Genomic DNA, 17,097 nt, shown 5'->3' on the forward strand with positions numbered 1-17,097 from the left:
TCACATGCTGCCAATCGCTCCAGCACGGGCAGCTCAACCTTCCCATGCTGGCTGGACTGCCCATGAGTGCAGGGTGAGAACACTAGGCTGGGTAACAACCCAAAGAAACCTCTGCTCATTTTTCGCCCTTTTTCTGACTCTGTCATAACTCAATTACAATTTTTTACAAACACGTTGTAAAGAACATATTCTACTGGCAATCAAAAAGAAAAAGATGAAGCAGCAGCCCTGTGGCAAAAGCAGAGTCAGGAGATCTGGATACTTTTCCTGGCTTTGCTTTAGACTTCGTGACTGACCTTGACAAGTCAGATATAGACAAATCCCACTCCCTGCTCTGTGCAAAGGGTCCTGCCTGCTTCCCAGGGAGAGTGGCTCCGACAAGTAGTGGAGCCACTACTTGTCTGAGCAAATACACATGTGGATGTGCATGTACACACAGAAATACAAACATTTGCACAAGAGATGAGTCCTGAAATCCAAAATTCCTGTCATTAACACAAAGCAAGACATCAGCTTAATGAGAGAGTTAGGAAGGAAAATCTGCAGGTCAGGTGTTGTGGAGCATTTTGATAATGAAGTAACAGATGTGCAACTTTACTGGGTGGTGTTCAAAGGCCATCTTTCCTTGCTTGTGTCTCTAAACGTAAGGGAAATATTGCCTACATCATAGGATGGATTTCAGGGCTAAGCTGGCAAATATGTATGAGAGCCATAAAGTTTGTCAGAGAAACTACACTTTAGAAAGACAAAATGTTACTGCTAGGCTGCCAGACCTGCAGATGTGCCAAGTTTCTACAAATCCCACCAGATCCAGCATTTTTTTTCTACAGAAGTTCATATCTTCTCTGTAAAAAAAAATAAACACCAAAGAGAAATAGGTTTGGTTTTAAACCATCTACATACTGAATATACAGAAGTTATTTCTCTTTCTTGTTTCTCATTCATAATTAGATCTACTCATGACTATACCAAGATCTTCTTTATAGACTTAAAAAGGATTGTGCAGAGTAACTACTGGATATATAAAGAATGTTTTGATAGCCCAGGCTTCCACCCTCCTTCAACAAATGACCCAAGCATCAAGGTGGTATGAAAACGCAGTGCTGTAACACTGTGTGGGCATCTGATGGCACCAGGTGAGATCTGCCAACACCAGCCTCAGACCCCTGCCAGGTGTGAGCTCCCTTCTGTACCACACACCATCCTCTGGGCTGGGAAAGCCCAAGAAAAGGGAGGACGTGCTTTGACAGATGGCCTAAGGGCCGAACCCTGAACACGGATGACCCATTCCCGGACTAGCCATGCCAGTGTCCCTTCCCCTGGCTGTGAGTGGGCAGCAGGGTCTCTCCCCTTCCCCAGCTGAGGGCTGGCTCTGCAGGGAGATCTGTCATTTCTCCAGTCGCTCTTTGCCGCTCCATCCCCTCTGCCCCATGGTGCTCCCCAACACTTGAGCTCCCCACCCCACCTCAGTCCGCATCTCCTCTCATGCTGGGGGGCCTGCAGCTCCCTGAGGGGCTCTTTGTAGAATCATAAAATCACAGACTGTTAAGGGGTTGGAAGAACCCAGTCCCAACCCCCTGCCAGAGGCAGGGACACCTCCCACTAGACCAGATTGCTCAAAGCACCATCCAAGCTGGGCTTCGACACTTCCAGGGATGGGGCATCCACAGCTTCTCTGATAACCTGTTCTGGTGCCTCACCACCCTCACAGTAAAAAATTTCTCGCTAATATCTAATCTAATTTTCCCCTCTTTCAATCTGTACCCATTACTCTTTGTCCTATCGCTACAGTCCTTGACTGAGAGTCCCTCTCCAGCTTTCTTGTAGTCCCTCTCAGACACTGGAAAGTTGCTGAGTTCCCCAAACAACCTTCTCTTCTCCAGGCTGAACAGCCCCAACTTTCTCGATCTTTTTAGGGGAGATGCTCCAGTCCTCCTATCAACTTCGAGGTCCCCTCTGGACTTGCTCCAACAGTTCCATATCCTCCTTGTATTGGTGACACCAGAACTGTACGCACTGCCCCAGGTGGGGTCTCACAAAGGCGAACCCCACTCCAAGCTGTTCCGCCCCGGGGCTACTCCGCTCCCCGGAGGATGCGGGGCCGGCAGGGAGGGCAGGGGCCGATCCCCGGAGGATGCGGGGCCGGCAGGGAGGGCAAGGGCCGATCCCCGGAGGATGCGGGGCCGGCACGGAGGGCAGAGCCGATCCCGGCCCCGAGGCCCCCGCACACGCCGGGCGGGGGGCGGGACCTTCCGGTTCATGTCGGCGCTGGGCTGGCGCGGAGGAGCAGCGCGGCCATCTTGGCTCGGCCGGGAGCGGCAGCGGGGCGGGCGGGGGGCAGGCAGGGAGGGAGCGGCGGGCGGGCACCCACCGACCGTCCGTCCGCAGCCCGTGGGGCGCCGGCCTTCTCGGAGCCTGGGGCGGGCTGCGATGCGAGCGGCGGCGCGGTGAAGCGGGGCCCCGGCGGGGGAAGGAGAGGGCAGACCCCCGGGCGGCGGGCCTGCGCTAGCCGTGCCCCGGCGGCAGCGGAGAGAAGCCGGGCTGTGCGGCGCCCCGCTGCCGCCTCCACCCGCCCGCCCTGCGCTCACCCCCTCCCCCCCGGAGCCGCTCCCTCGCCGCCTCCCTTCCCTCGGCTCCATCCCTTCCCTCGGCTCCATCCACTCCCCGCTGGATGAGGCGACCCCCTCCCCGCTGCTGACCCCTGCGGACCCCGGCTGTAGGATGAGCCCGAAGGACTCGGAGGGGGCGAGGCCGCTCCGCTCCCCGAGGAGGATCTAGTGGGGGGGCACCGACGCGACGCCGCCCCCCGCCAGGCACCTCGTCCTTCATGGTGGCTCCCTGCGACCACCATCTCGGAGCAGACGCGCAGCCCGGGGCCCGTGTGTGTGTCTGTGCGCGCCGCCGCCGCGGCCGCCCGAGTGAGGGAAAATGTCCACTCGGACTCCATTGCCCACGGTGAACGAGCGCGACACCGAGAACGTGAGTACCGCGGCCGCGGGGGACCCGCCGCACCGCGCCCGGCCCCGCGCCGCGCCCGGCCCCGCCGCGGGGGCATCGCCCCGCGGGGCGCTGTCAGCAACCGCCCGCCGCCCCTACGCTGCCCAAATTGCCGATTTATTCTGAATTGATTATTTTTTTAACCCCTCCACAGCACGGTTCGCCTGCTCCGTGGCGTTTGTGGGCATCCCTCCCCCTCCCAAACCCGGTGTCCCCTCTTTAATTCGCCCTGTACTATTCGAGTGTCTCAGGGTGGGGAGGATCGCGTTGGTTATGTCGGTAACGGGGATCCGCGGTGGTGGGGAGGGGAGCTCTGGGGGGCTGCTGCCTTCTCCTGATATGCAAACTTACTGCTAAAGCACCCGAATAAACCTCTGGTAAACAGATGGGAATAATTCAGCTTGGCTAGGGGTGGGCTAGGTGACCTAGATAATAGGCCTCTTCCCTGCTTAATTTGCAGGGTTCCCGATGGTAATGACGCTGTTAGGCTAGTCACCTGTTCAGATTACATTAAAAGGGTTTCTTTATTGGAATTACCCTTCGCGCAAGGGAGCCTATTCCCTTCACACTATGTGTGTCGTCCCCCCCCCCCCTTTTTTTTTTTTTTTTTTTTTACCTTGACAAAGCCAAGGTTTAGGAATTGACACTTTATTTACAAGATTAAGTCAGTCACAAAGGTCGTATGCTAAAGGGAGAAAGAACAACAAAAAAAAAGTAGTCCTACCACATGAGCATATAGCAACAAACGAAGCTCGGTAGGAGACTCCCTTTCTGCAGATAGAAACTATATTTCTCCCAAGTTAAAACTTACTTGGTCCTGGTATATCCTGTCTGACCATTTTTCTGCATGGGCTGTGACATGTCCCCAAATGATAAACAGAAGGGAGTTGTCACTCAGTGTAGTCTGAAATGAGTTGATCGGTGAACTTTGTATTCAGCTTTTTGTAAAGGCTATCTGATTGTTCTTTACAAGATAGATGCTAAGGTTGATGGAGGCTTTTTTTTTTTTTTTGCGCAAGAGTTTCTTATGTTTTGGACTGGCATAAAAGGTGGAAACTTTGGTTAAAGATCAGGAAAAACTGTTGGATTGTTCCAGACCATAAATAGTCCGAGAAAAGTGATGGTAGCCCCATTGTTTAAAACAAGACCAGACAAAGCGTTAGAAAACATGCTGCATGGAACAATTACTGCATTACTAGGGATTTAGATTTTATTGACATAATAGGCACTTCTGACTTCTGTGATCTTTATTTGTTTTAGCACTACATGCAACCTGCAGGCTAAGGGCTGAATTGAGCAAAAAGCCAACTAAGCATATTTGGTTGTAAAATCTCAATGAGCTTCCTGTCTTGTGGAAGAAAATAATTAAAATATTATGCAGCCCTTCCTATGCCATGGGGAGAGTTGAAGTTGAAACATACTCTACAAAATACTATGCGGAGTTTATTTGGATAATTGTTTTAGTGTATAACAAACCTGACTGGGGTTTTCAAGCTCCATGTGAATGTATGGAGGCCACATAGTAAACCATTTTAGAAACTGTTCAGATCAGATTCCCCAATTAATTCAAACTCAACTGGGGATAACTTAACAGTGGAAAGACTTAATATGTGCTCGAGGAGACATAATTATTCACAAGCTGTGTATTCTAGCACTTGAAGTTAGATTTTTACATGTCTTCCACTTAAGGCACCTTGTTCTCACTTCAAAATATTGGTCTAACACTTCTGTTTATTTATCTTCATAATTTGACATACATGGATTGTCTTGCTTGCAGATGAATTGCCTTAGGTTTAGAATAAGGCATATTTTTCAATTGCTGTATTCTGTGCTGGTGTCCACAGAAATACCTGTGGGTAGTGATATTGACAGGGAGTGATTAATCCAAGTAACTCACCAGATCCAGCGAGCCAAGCCCTCCCCCAGTGTGATACCGTATTCCTCAGGAAGCTCTCTGATGTTTTGGCCATCAGCTGTCTAGAAATTTACCAAACTGTCTTCTGTTCAGCCTTGCTTAAAAACTAAATTTAAATCTAACATTTAGTCTGTGTGAATTACCCCTACAGCTGTGAACATCAGGTCTCTTTTTTAATACCAAGTGCAATAATTTTGATACTTCAGCTAGCTATTCTTCTACCCCAAATCTGGGTGTGTTGTATTGGCAAGTAAATTGAACCTTGATTCATTCTCTTTCACATAAGAGAAGTCTAATTAGTTAATATTCAGAGGACTCTTTGAAGAGGCTTAGGAGGTGCCAAGGTGTTCAGCTCGCCTTTGGGCCATGGTTATGGACCCCATTAATGCCTTCTCTCTGCTTGGAAGGTTACCACTGCTGACAAAGGCTTGGCTGGTGTTGAATCTGGTTGAAGTGTGCTGATCATAGCTTATCCATGCCTATACTTGCAGTTTTGAAAATGAAGTTAGCCTCCAGAATGACAGTGAGTGTAAATTATCATTGTCTGTGCTTGCAGTTAACCACGTTCAGCCGTTGGCAGGTCCTGTTGATTAAAAAAGGTATAATTGCCAGTACTTGATTTTTATTTTTTTTTCCTAAGGCTTCTTATCAAGACATGCTGAAGTGGAAGTACTGTCACAGTGACTGTCCCCAAAAGCTACTCAGAGCTACCAAGCCCTTAGTGCCTTTGAGATTAAAGAATTTGGCTCCAAGTCACCTGGTTTTGAGAGGAAAGGCATCCCAGATGATCTGTGATCATAGGAACTTCACACTTGGACAGTTGGAAGCTGGCTGTTGGCCTGCAATGAGCTGGCTCCTCACTGCAGAGACAGAGCAGCTCCTCTCTGGCCATGTCTTGTGCACGAGTGGCTGCCAGCTGCTTAGGGGACAGAAGTGCAGGAGAGGATCAGATCTTCTCTTTTTCAGAATTATGTCCTACATGTGAGAGAGAAAGCAACAGAGACAGCAGAGACCTCCTTCATGCAAATCTGGGAGACAGGATAGCCACAGAAGAAGGACTTCAGATGACAGAAGAATGAGTAAACCTGTTTTACTAGTGATGAGAAGGAAGGGAGAGAAGATGGAGGAGAAAAGAGTGTGGAAACACTGTGGGAAAGGAAGATAGAAGGTGGAAAACAAAAGATGAGAGGAGTCACAGAGGAATGTGCATATGGCAGGATGGAGGACAACCAGTGACAAAGAAATAGGAGCAGAAGGAGCAAGATTGTGAGGAGTAGGATAACTATTCATTAAAAAAAATATTCAAAGAGTGGGAAGATGATAGCAAACTATAGATAGAAACAAGGAAATACAGGTGGTATGGAGGTTGGAAGATTACTTTTTTTAACAGCATGAAATAGAAAAGAAAAATCTTGGATTAAAGAGTTTAATTAAAACCTCTGTGTTCATTGCACAGCTGTGTTTTTTGGGGGGGAAAAAGGGTAACTGTTTTGAATGTGTTGATTCTGCAAGCCAATCTGAGTTAAAAATTTAAGTAATTTGAGGAAAAGCAAGACTGAAATACACTCTTATCTCCATGACTGTGCCTAATGTGAAAAATTTGCTATTGAAAAATGCCAGCATGATGGCAACTGTGCTTGCACAAAAGGATTCTGTGCAGCAGAAGTATCACCCTTTTTATTTTAAAAAAATTTAGTAAAGGCAGGGTTAGGTACAGAAATGTATTTTAAGCTACTGGGAAAGTTAGTGTAGTATGTCTTGGTTTATTACCAATTAACTATGAAATGCATTAGAGCATTTGCAGTCAATATGCAAGCTTGCATTGTTCTATATATTATTTATCAGTCTTCTCCTATTACAAATAGATCTGTAATTGGAATGCTTTCTTCCGTAGCATGAAATCCTGTGGGTTTTTTTAAAGAAGAGACTGAGGTTCCTGTGGCCAAGAGTTGTGACAGATTTTCTTCTACAGGACCATCTACATTCTTCCATATTTTTCACCAGTTGTAATAAATGTTCTGGTTTGAATTAAGTCAGGGGAAGGTGGCAAAATAACGATAAATAAAAAATATTTTAGGAATTCACCTGGGATGTATTTTTTAGTGTCAGAACTCCCCAGAGCAGAAAAAAATGCTGATGCCTGATAGGCCTGGTACTGTGTACTCAGAAGATACCTGGTGAGGCTGTGTGACATTGCGAGTCACCAGCTGCTAGGATTTCCACATTTTTACAGTGAGGCATTTAATTCTTAGCTGTGCTGAACAGCCTGTGCTGTGGTGTTTAATCAGTTGGTTTCAGTCAGCTCACACTGATGGGAGGCTGCTGGGGGCATCAGCCTCGGGTGCCTCTTCCCACCCGCGGTTTGTGCCAGCACTAATTATTGTGGGGCTGTGTGACAGGTCTGGTCAGCTCTGATCTGACTGCTGTAAACCCTTGAGAAAAGTGGGGTTATCTCCATTCTGTGGCTGCAAACACAGTGTCCAGTTCAGGTGGGGAAGGTTAGAAATGCTTCCTAGTGTTTTTGTTTTGATTTGAATTAAGGCAGTCATAGCACAGCACTCTAGGGCTAAGGTAACTTGAGTTGTGCCACATCTATAAACAGAGATACATATTTATGACAGTGTAAATTGGGATGGTTTGTTCCTGGAAATAACCTTTTTTTTTTTCTTTTTTTACATTATTTCAATAACTGAGATACGTAATTACAACTGCAAATGGCGATTTTTTGTTCCTGGAAACAAACTTTTTTTTTTTCCCTTTTTTACATTATTTCAATAACTCAGAAAAAGTAGGTTGCGGGACCTTACTCCAGAAAATGTTAACAAAGTTAGACTTAATTCATTAGTACCACTGAATGTGACTTAAATTGTGGCTAGAAGTAGCAATCTGAAAAACAGAACACAACTACAGGAATTGCTGAAAGAAAATAAATGAGAGGAAATACAGTATTTAGTGCATTGAACTTCATAGACTTCCTTGCCTATGTTACCCACTCACCTGGTATCCTTACCTGCTCGAGTCTCCATTTTAGTTCTAGCCAAAAGACATATTCATGTTGATGTAAGCGGACAGTTCCTGTTGACAACATGTCTCAGGTGACTCAAGTCAAAGGAATTCAAAGAGTGGAGGCATTTGTCTCTCCCGATCTCCATTTCATATGATACATAAGTAGCATGTGTCTGCAACTTCCTCTTCTTTTCAGTCAAGTAATGCTGCCTCATGGGTGTCAGCCAGATCAAAAATGGAGGTCACTTTTTTTTTTAGGCTCATGGCATATCAAGGTTGGCTCTGCTTAGTGTGGAGATCATCTGCCACTAAAATTCTTTAGAACATATGATAAATAGGTGCGTGCTGCTCTTAAAATATAAACCTGAAAGATACTGAGTACACCTGTGATAAGAATGAAACCCCTGGGTTAAGAGGAATTCTTGCCCCATAAAGCAGCAAGTTGCTGAGCTCAGTATGTATATATATACATATAAACAGAAATTGACTTTCAAATAAAATTCGTTCCTGCAGGGTTAAAGCCTAAGCAAAGTTTTCTATCTGCAAGCTCAATGTGGTTTTTGAAAACCAAATGTGAGGTGGTTGGGTTTTTTTCTTTTTTGTTTAGCATGTAATTACTGACAGTGATGATTCTGGAAAAAACTTAGTTGGCAGTATTGTTGATGAAGAATAGAATATGGTTGGCTCTTTAGCTATTATTCCCCAGGCTGATGTCAATAAATATCCATTTTAATCAGCAGTAAAGGAACTTTGGCTGGAAAGATATGATGAATGTCAGATCTTGATAATGTGAAGCAACAAAAGAGCTTTTAAAGAGCTTTTGTAACCGGCACCAGACTTATCTTTTTGATTATATAAGCAGGATTTCTTCACTGTTGTGTTGTTCAGTGCTAATCATGGAATTACAGATTCACTCTCTTTCATATGCTGTATAGACCATGAACCAAATACTGCCAAACACATCGCAGAGGCTGTAGTGGTTTTACATGGGAGGACTCTTGAGCCAGACTCTGTATGTCTGCGGGGGGAGCATCCTTCCTTTGCTGAGGACTGTTAGTGCTTTGCTGTCAGCACTTCCCCACTCTGGTCTTCAGGGCAGTGCTGCACTTGTCACTAGCAATTCCCACAGCAATTCCCACTGCTGGTCAGTAGCCAGAATTAGAAGTGTGCAAGTGTTGCTTTGGGTAGCAGTGTTCCCTCTGCCAGGTGAAAGTGTTCTGTATCCCTACTGTCTGGCTCCATCAGCCTGCCCACTGTAGGGAGTTGCATTGCTGTGCTCAGTTTGAGCTGGAGCTGCTATGTCCTGAGTGTTACTCCTGTTTTTTTTTCATTAATTTTGCCTTCCCCACTGAGGTGTGGAGGAATTAGGAAATGTGTGTCAGATGTATAGCTTCCATGTGCTAAAGCCTGTTTACTCTTCAGGTTCCCCCTTTAAACTGGTGGTTTGACAGGTCTGACCTAATTAAAATAGCCACTCATTTTCATGAATGTCATACCAATTACATGAATGAACACTATGACAGGCTGAGAACTGCACAGTGAAATCTTCCCCTTTTCACAATGGAAGCATCCAAATTAGTGTTTTCTCTCCCTTAACATCTATATTGTATTTCTAGAAGGTCTGCTTGTCTCCCTTGATGAATTCTGACCCTTTGAGTTGTTCCACTTGATCACAACATCCATAATGGTTGGGCTGTAGCCCATGTCAGTGAATAAATCTGCCCTCATGGGTTGATAACTTCAGTGCCACTTCAGGTGGACAGCATTTTTCTTTGTAGGAGATCCTTTAAAATTTTGTGAGATGGAAGCCATGACTGTTTACCCTTAAGATTGATTATGGAGCAAGCTAGTCTAAAAACTGCCTTTTAATTATATGTGTTGGAAGCAAATAATTGGTTATGCAAACATTAACATGCATACTGGGTCTGATAAAATCCACCTCACTCCATATCCTGATTTGTGCCTTGGTCACTGGTAGGAGGGAAGTAAAATCAGGACAAGTACAGGACATCTTCACCTGATGTGTTCCTGCTTTATGATCTGGGAAAATAATATAATACTTTATAATACATGATGGTTTAGGGAATCCCAGAGCAGTAACTGGTGTATAAACAATTGTGGTTGAGTGTTTGCTGTGGCACCTTTTGGTGGCTGCCAGAAACGTAAGTCTCTGTTTTGACTTCCCAGTAGAATTCCTTCGTCAGCAGTTGCAGGATGCCCTGCTGTGCTGGTTCAGGGATATCTGTGCTCAGGAAGATGCTACCTCTGCGCATATCCTTAGGGCTGCCTTTTTTCTCTTACACTGAGTAGTACTCAGCAGTTTGTGTGTTCTTAAAGATGCTAATGAGAATGGGAAATAAAATACAACACATTGTTAGGAAGGGCTGCAGTGAAATTTTGTCTTGACATGTTTGATTTAAAATATTTCTGAGTTTTTTTAAAAAAACAAGCTATGGTATGTTTCCTGGTAAGATTTTCTATAAATATGAGTGCTGGTGGGGAGTACACAGCCAGAGATTACCATGTGTTTATATATTGTGTGCCCAGGCTAAGGTAATGAAGCAATGTAGTGTCTCAAATGTTCATCATGTCCTGGAATGCTTACATTATTAACATTATAGGTTTTAAGTAGTTTTTTCTTATTACAGTTAAAAAAGCTGAATGAAATGAGGCTGTCATGATAGTTCTAGTCTGACAGCTTTCCAAGAAATTCTGTAATATCACTTTGTACTATTTCATACAGAGGTGAGATTACAGCTAAGGTAATAAACATTCCTAGAGACTTTAGTAAGATTAAATTTTATTAGTTCATTTTGGCTGATGATAAGCTAGTTCTCACTATTGTATTAAATACATACTTTTAAAAAGTTAATGCCATTTGTACCCGCCCATTTCAGAAAGAGTTTCCTTTTTACTGTAATTAAACATGGATTTTTGCAGGTCTTGGACATTCTGATTTCTTACTGTTTTTCAGCTCTTCGAATGGATATCAGATTCTGTCTCTTTCAGGTGTTTCCTCAACTTCTGGTACCTTCTTAAGCAGTACAAGAACTCTGATACTAGTCATGCCCTGCCCTGTGTGTTTCTAACGCTCTGAATGTTAAGATACCTGAAACCATACAATACTGGATAAAACTAACATCTACCAAAAAGATTTCAGTTGTTGACACCCTCATACTTCATTTGCTTTTTACTTTTTTTCCTTTTCTTTTTTCTTTCTCTTCATGCTAATCATTATCTGGCTATGAAAGGATGTCGGCTCATCATTGGGGGAAAGCTTTTGCGAAAAGGTGGGTTTTGTGTTGTGTTCCAAATGTAGTTGGTCTTGGGTTCATTCCCTTCTTTGCCATAAGGTCTCTCACAAACGGAGATGTTTTACTTCATTTCCTTCTGGGTTGAGTAATAATAGGGTTGGGCTGAGGGGAGGAGGAGAAGAATGTTTTGTTTGGGTTTTTTTTTAATGACAAAGGTTATCCTGGTAGCTTGAAAATGGATGGTGCAAAAAAAAGAACAAACCTCTTGGAAGTATTTAAAAGATTTTTAAATGGGACCTGATGCATGCCAAGATACGGAAGAAAGTGCTTTCTTGTCATGAGTGGATTTCAGGAAACTTTTCTTTTAAAAGAGGTGGTGACTGGCAAACCTGCAGTCACACAAAGTACCCAATCTCCTTGCTTCAGTTTCCCTCTACAGTGTAATGGTCTTGCTTTGCACGAAGACAGATATTTTGGGAATCATTCAGCCATGGTGAGTTCATTAGCAAGTGTTATTCTTACGCAGAAAGCACCTCCAGGAGAGGTGCTTCTACTCACCTACCACAGTGTTTGAAAACTTACTACAAATAAACACATGCTTATTTTAAATCTTACATTTTTAAGACAAACCCCATTTCTTCTTAAAACCATATAAATGTGGACCTGGAGAAGAAGCCTGAAATTAAACAGAGTTTGGGGGGGGGGGTCAGTGTAGTGAGGGAGGCAAAATCTGCGGATTTGAGGGTGCACCTGCACCTCAGTTTGGAGAGCAGAGGATGCTTTTACCATTTCTCTGGGCTGAGATTTGGCGCTGTTAATCTGTTTGCTGAGGAAGCTGCCCTGGGAAGTACTTGAGTACAGCCAGATGCTATACAAGCCAGTGCATGATTTGAGCTTTTATTGGACCACCTATATTTTGCTTTTTGCCCACACCATTGAGCTTTCCATCTGCCTATCATGGCTTCTTGAAAATGATTCGGTTGGAAGAAACACTTTCATTCAGTTTTGAGTTTATGCTCTTCCTTCATTTCCATATGCAAAAGAAAATCCATGTTGAAATGGACAATCTGTTTTCTGTGGTTTTTAGAAAGCTTGTTGTCTGCTCAGTATAATAATGGAACTGACAGAGGAAGGACTTGCTGATAGATTTATTTATGTAAAGTGGAACATAGTCCAAATTAGATACGGTTGCAAATGGCTGGATTTCTACAGAGTGAAACATGGCTGTGAGCAAGTCAATTGGAGAGAACTGAACTGCTTAGGAACGCACAGCTTGATACTTAAAACCCACGGCTGAAAAAAGTCATATTCTTGAGGAGAAATAATCGGGGTTAGGGTGGAAGTGCAAACCTCCATACAAGGAGATTGTGTTCAGTTTATCAACCCTAGTCCAAATTAGTTCACAGCTGTTAATTCCTCCCTTTATGTGCAAAGCTAGGAAGCATGAAAAAAATTATAGGACACACTAAGTAATTTCTCAACAAGAGGACAGTGAAGCTCTCAAGACACATTAACTGGGTGGTTTACTAATACAGTTCATTAGTATAACAGGATATTTCTTTTACCTGATAGTGTTTATGTGAAGTAGGATATGAGTACAATCAATTTTGTCTAACCTATTTTCTGTGGTACCTGATGCCCACATCTCAACTGCTTCTTAGGCTAGCTCAGGTCTAACAGTGTTTTAGTTCAAGCACAAGACAGCACAGCTACTCTGTTTTCAGAGTCAGCTGTGTGGTTCAAAAGCAGTTGAATTCAAGTTGTTCAATCTGTCTGCTGGAGAGCCTAAGCTAACAAGCCCTGCTGGGAGGCAGTCTGGCTCCTACTTAAGCCAGCTTATGCTGAGTGCCCAGGTGTGGAAGGGCTGTAGTTTAAATAGTTCTGGTATGCTGCTTTTTCTGAGGAAAGTTATCAACTCAGTGAAGTGCAATGTAAATAGTACAGTTGTATTCCTGGGATGCTGTACTTGAACTGAAATGAACCTTCCTCTAATATATCCAAGAAATACCCTCATGGCCTTGTACAGAACATCCTGGTCCCTGATCACCAGGGGTAGCAATGTAAGAGGATGTTAGCATCTAGCATCAGCAGTTGCTTCTTTTTTCTAGCTGGTGTGAATAATTTGACACTAAAAGGTACAAACGGAGCTGACAGAGAAGTTCTCTGCGTTGTGTGTTGCAAGGTTTGTTAGAAGTCAAAGTTTAGGGAAATACAGAGGATTGACGTTGCTGTGCCAGTACACATGGGGGTGGCTAAAATGGCATGAACAATCAGCACCAGCCTGACATTAAGGACATGCAAAATACTGAAATTGTTAATATAGGGTTTCACTGGCTTTAGTAGTTCCTTCGGTTGTTGACTGCTCGTCCTTCCTCTCCTTGAGAATTGCTGATTGATAAAACACTTACCCAGTTGTTATAGGTCCCAAGATATTATTGAGAACACTGAATTATTACCAAGTCTTGAATTTTTACTGGATATTGAACAGGTGTGCTTCTTGTTCGTATGCCAGTTATTAGCGGTTTGGAAGAAACATGTTCTCTTGCTCCTGAAAACTGGGATAAAATTGCTAGAATATGAAATAGGGCAGGATGGGCCACTCATCAGGAACACTTGATACTCTGCAAGAAAGGAAACTTTGTGTTTCACTTCAGCCAAATGTGATCGTGCGTGTAAGGATCCAGGAATGGGAAGCAATAACTCTTGAAAGAGCTAGGGTTGGTGTTTGGTGGTCAGGTACAGACAGTCTTCTGCAAAGAGAGTTAGTTCTGCCCCTGTGAAATCAGTGGGGTGTTGAACAGAAGATGCAGCCTCTGTGTTTAGTCCTGTTGCACCTACTGTTGGTATAGTGGGTCCGTGTCCACCATGAACACCACAAAAAGATGTTGGGAAAATAGGGGAAGGTTCTGAACGGAAGTACAGGAGATGTTTCCTTGTCTGTAATCGTTTGTACAGCAGCCTGTTTAGGGAGCTCAATATACATATCACTTACTAAAGTGAAGGGGTATTGTGGTCACAGAAATTAAGTACCTCTATGGGAAGTACAAATCTAGTGGCAATGCAGTAGCCAGGCAGTAAGGAGAAGCTAAAGCCGGATTGATACTAAAACATTGTGTGTGTTTTTTAAAATAGTAACTATTGAAACAATTTTCCAGGAGTTGCCATAGACTCTTACCAGTAGCATTTCTTAAATGAAATGAATGTGTTTTTAAAAATAATTTGATCACAGCTGTTGCACTCAAATTAACAAATCAAGGAACCTAAGATGTGAGAGTATATGGTCACAAGGTTACATCAGGCAAGTGAAGCTTGCCAAGTGTCATGCAAGCTTGGATTTGTTCATTTGTGCCTGTACCATGGTTGTTAGCTCTTGAGGTGTGATCTCATCCTCATGCTACAGTGATTTTCAGACTGAATGTTGCTGTCTGCCAGTTTCTTGGTTGTCCCCACTGGGTTTCAGCAAGAGGAGTAGTAGTAGAAGAGCAAGATCTGGGGTTTCTGGGGTGACTGTGAGTTTAACGTGTCATCTTTGGTGGACACAGATACTTGCTCCACATTTGCAGGCTCCTGAGCATTTCTAACTAATACTTTAATTAGTATGATTGCTGTACAGAGCTCAACCATGATTTAAGAACATAGGAGGGCACCTGCTCTTTCATAAACAGCCTATCAGGAAATTAAAAAATACTTTAATCTTAACCATTTGATCTAAAGAGTAAAGACTGTTACAGATATAATATATAACCATTCCTTTTTGCAATTAGTAGCTGTTCAGGGAAACGGAGTGAAAGGAACTTAACAGATTGCAGTCAGATCTCTGTAACTGGTTTTCAGCCTATCAATATCCAGGGTTTCTGTACATTAGGTAAGATTTCTTCCCTTGTTCTCCAGGTCATCCTGGATATTTTCAGTCATGTGGATCTGTAGGAACACAAGTTTAGTACCGCAGGAAAGAAAAAAACCCTTTTATTAGCTTAGTATAAGTTGTCCAGTAAAGGTTAAAAATTTGTGCTCTTGGAAAAGCTTTTTTTGTGTTTCCTTTCCCAAAGCTTTCCTGCACTAGTTAGGCACAGTAATGTAATTGGGACATAATATCAAACATCTCCATGTTTTGTAACTGATCTGGCAGTCCATGTAAGTTACTTAAAAATGCTCAACTGTTGCTGCAGTGCAGGTGATGTTCCACTGTCTTTACCAGGTGATGAAGTGGATATTGTATTTTGAACTGGGCACCACTTTATTGCCCCCATCAGAACAAAGTTCAGTGTGAACGTGAAGTTGGATCCTTTGAAGGTTTCTTCAAAGGCATTGCTGATGTTTTTGAATGTTGTATGCTTCTCATCACTGATGTGTTTTGTCTTTATTCCTCAGCCTTACCCGTGTATGTTTTTGTTGCAGCACACGTCCCATGGAGATGGACGGCAGGAAGTTTCCTCTCGAACTGGGCGCTCTGGAGCTCGCTGCAGGAACTCCATAGCCTCCTGTGCTGATGAGCAGCCGCATATTGGAAATTACAGACTCCTTAAAACAATTGGAAAGGGGAATTTTGCAAAAGTGAAACTGGCAAGGCACATCCTAACTGGCAGAGAGGTAAAGTGGTATGGGTGTAAACAGCAGTGAGTTGCTGTAGGTGTGAAGGTTCTCTTGGAATAGCATCATCTAAGCCTGTGAACATAGAGCACATTTTACTAGAGATATTGCCACTGATGTAGAAAAAAGCAGAAATTGAAAACTAATTTTTAGTAATGATTAGAAAACAATTTCCCTTGGAAATGGTTTCTTAAATCTGTATTTTTGACAAATTCTCTGTCCAGCTGAATTATGTTAAAGTTTGCTACTAACATTCTTGGATAAATCCTCCATTTTCGAAAACCAGATCAGTATACAGCAATTAAATAAGCTTGTGGGAAGGACTGCCTCTTAGTGTGTCTATACTGCTGGGCTGTATTGGAGGGGAAGTCGGGAATGAGAACTGAATGTTGACTTAATTATGTTCCAAGTAGCCCAAATGCAGTATTTTCTTGCCAAAGCAATGTATCTCCCCAGAATCCTAAGGTGGATCATCCAGGGTGTCTACAGTGCTGGGCAGCTTTGGGAAGTTGCTTCAGTTCGTTCAGAGATAGTTTGTGTGTCAGTGACAGTTTGTTCAATGTGTGTAGTATAGACAAGCTTTCTCTTGCATCTCTTCTTGGAGTCTAACTCAGCTCCCTATTTAGTTTCTGCGTGCCATTGCAATGTAATTAATCACTTGCACTTAATGGTTGTTCTGATTTGGTGAGCTGTAGTCCTGTTTGCTTGTTACAAGACGGTGTTTCTTGGTGCTGTTTTATTTAAAGCAACTCTTAAGTACTGAAAGAGGGAGAAACACCTTGCTGACCTTTTCTTGCCAAACCTGTCTGATGAAGTGAATGTTTGCTGATACCAGCAAGGACTTTTACAGAAGCTGTGTAGCTGACTGCAGTGCTTTAAGGGAATTTCTCTTTTCTGAGCTAATACACAGTTCAGTAGCAGGAACAGAGGGAAGAACAGAGGGGACATCGTTTCGCAGGAGCTGTTGGGAAGGATTTTTTTTTTGGCTGACAGTTCCCGTTGTCTTCTGATGTTAAAGTTACTTTTCATTTGTTGAGAAAGTTTTTGGTTAACTCCTTTCCACTTAAGTTCACTCCTCTTTTTACTGATACTTAAGATGGGATATGCAAGTAGTTGGTTAGTGTTTCTTTGCTATTATTATAGGTATAGAACTTGGAGATAGATATGTATCACACTTTGCAAAAAGCGAAGTACATTTTCCTTTCCTTGCAGATAACTGTGTTGACTTCTGGTTCATTATTTTTGTTCGAAATTTCTACAAATAAAGGGGACAGTGTAAAATCTTTGGCTAAATTTGGAAAGGTTCATGTACTAAGTTTCTTCCACTCTCATGGA

At 43.4% G+C, this 17,097-nt stretch overlaps 1 protein-coding gene across 10 annotated transcripts in view; it reads left to right on the plus strand.

Annotated features, from left to right (window-relative positions):
- The first annotated feature begins 2,311 nt into the window (after nucleotides 1–2,311).
- MARK3 (microtubule affinity regulating kinase 3) overlaps nucleotides 2,312–17,097 on the plus strand; it is a 60,835-nt gene continuing 46,049 nt past the window's right edge. For 3 of the 10 annotated variants that reach the window (XM_069018352.1, XM_069018354.1, XM_069018356.1), the window contains exons 1-3: nucleotides 2,312–2,979; nucleotides 11,170–11,208; nucleotides 15,571–15,762. In XM_069018352.1, the coding sequence (XP_068874453.1) occupies nucleotides 2,929–2,979; nucleotides 11,170–11,208; nucleotides 15,571–15,762 (282 nt within the window). In that variant the 5' untranslated portion in view covers nucleotides 2,312–2,928. The remainder of the gene's footprint in view (nucleotides 2,980–11,169; nucleotides 11,209–15,570; nucleotides 15,763–17,097) is intronic. The other 7 variants (XM_069018355.1, XM_069018357.1, XM_069018360.1 and 4 more) reach the window with 4 other exon arrangements.

The sequence above is a fragment of the Aphelocoma coerulescens genome, chromosome 5, assembly GCF_041296385.1.
Source record: "Aphelocoma coerulescens isolate FSJ_1873_10779 chromosome 5, UR_Acoe_1.0, whole genome shotgun sequence".
Lineage (NCBI taxonomy): Eukaryota > Metazoa > Chordata > Aves > Passeriformes > Corvidae > Aphelocoma > Aphelocoma coerulescens.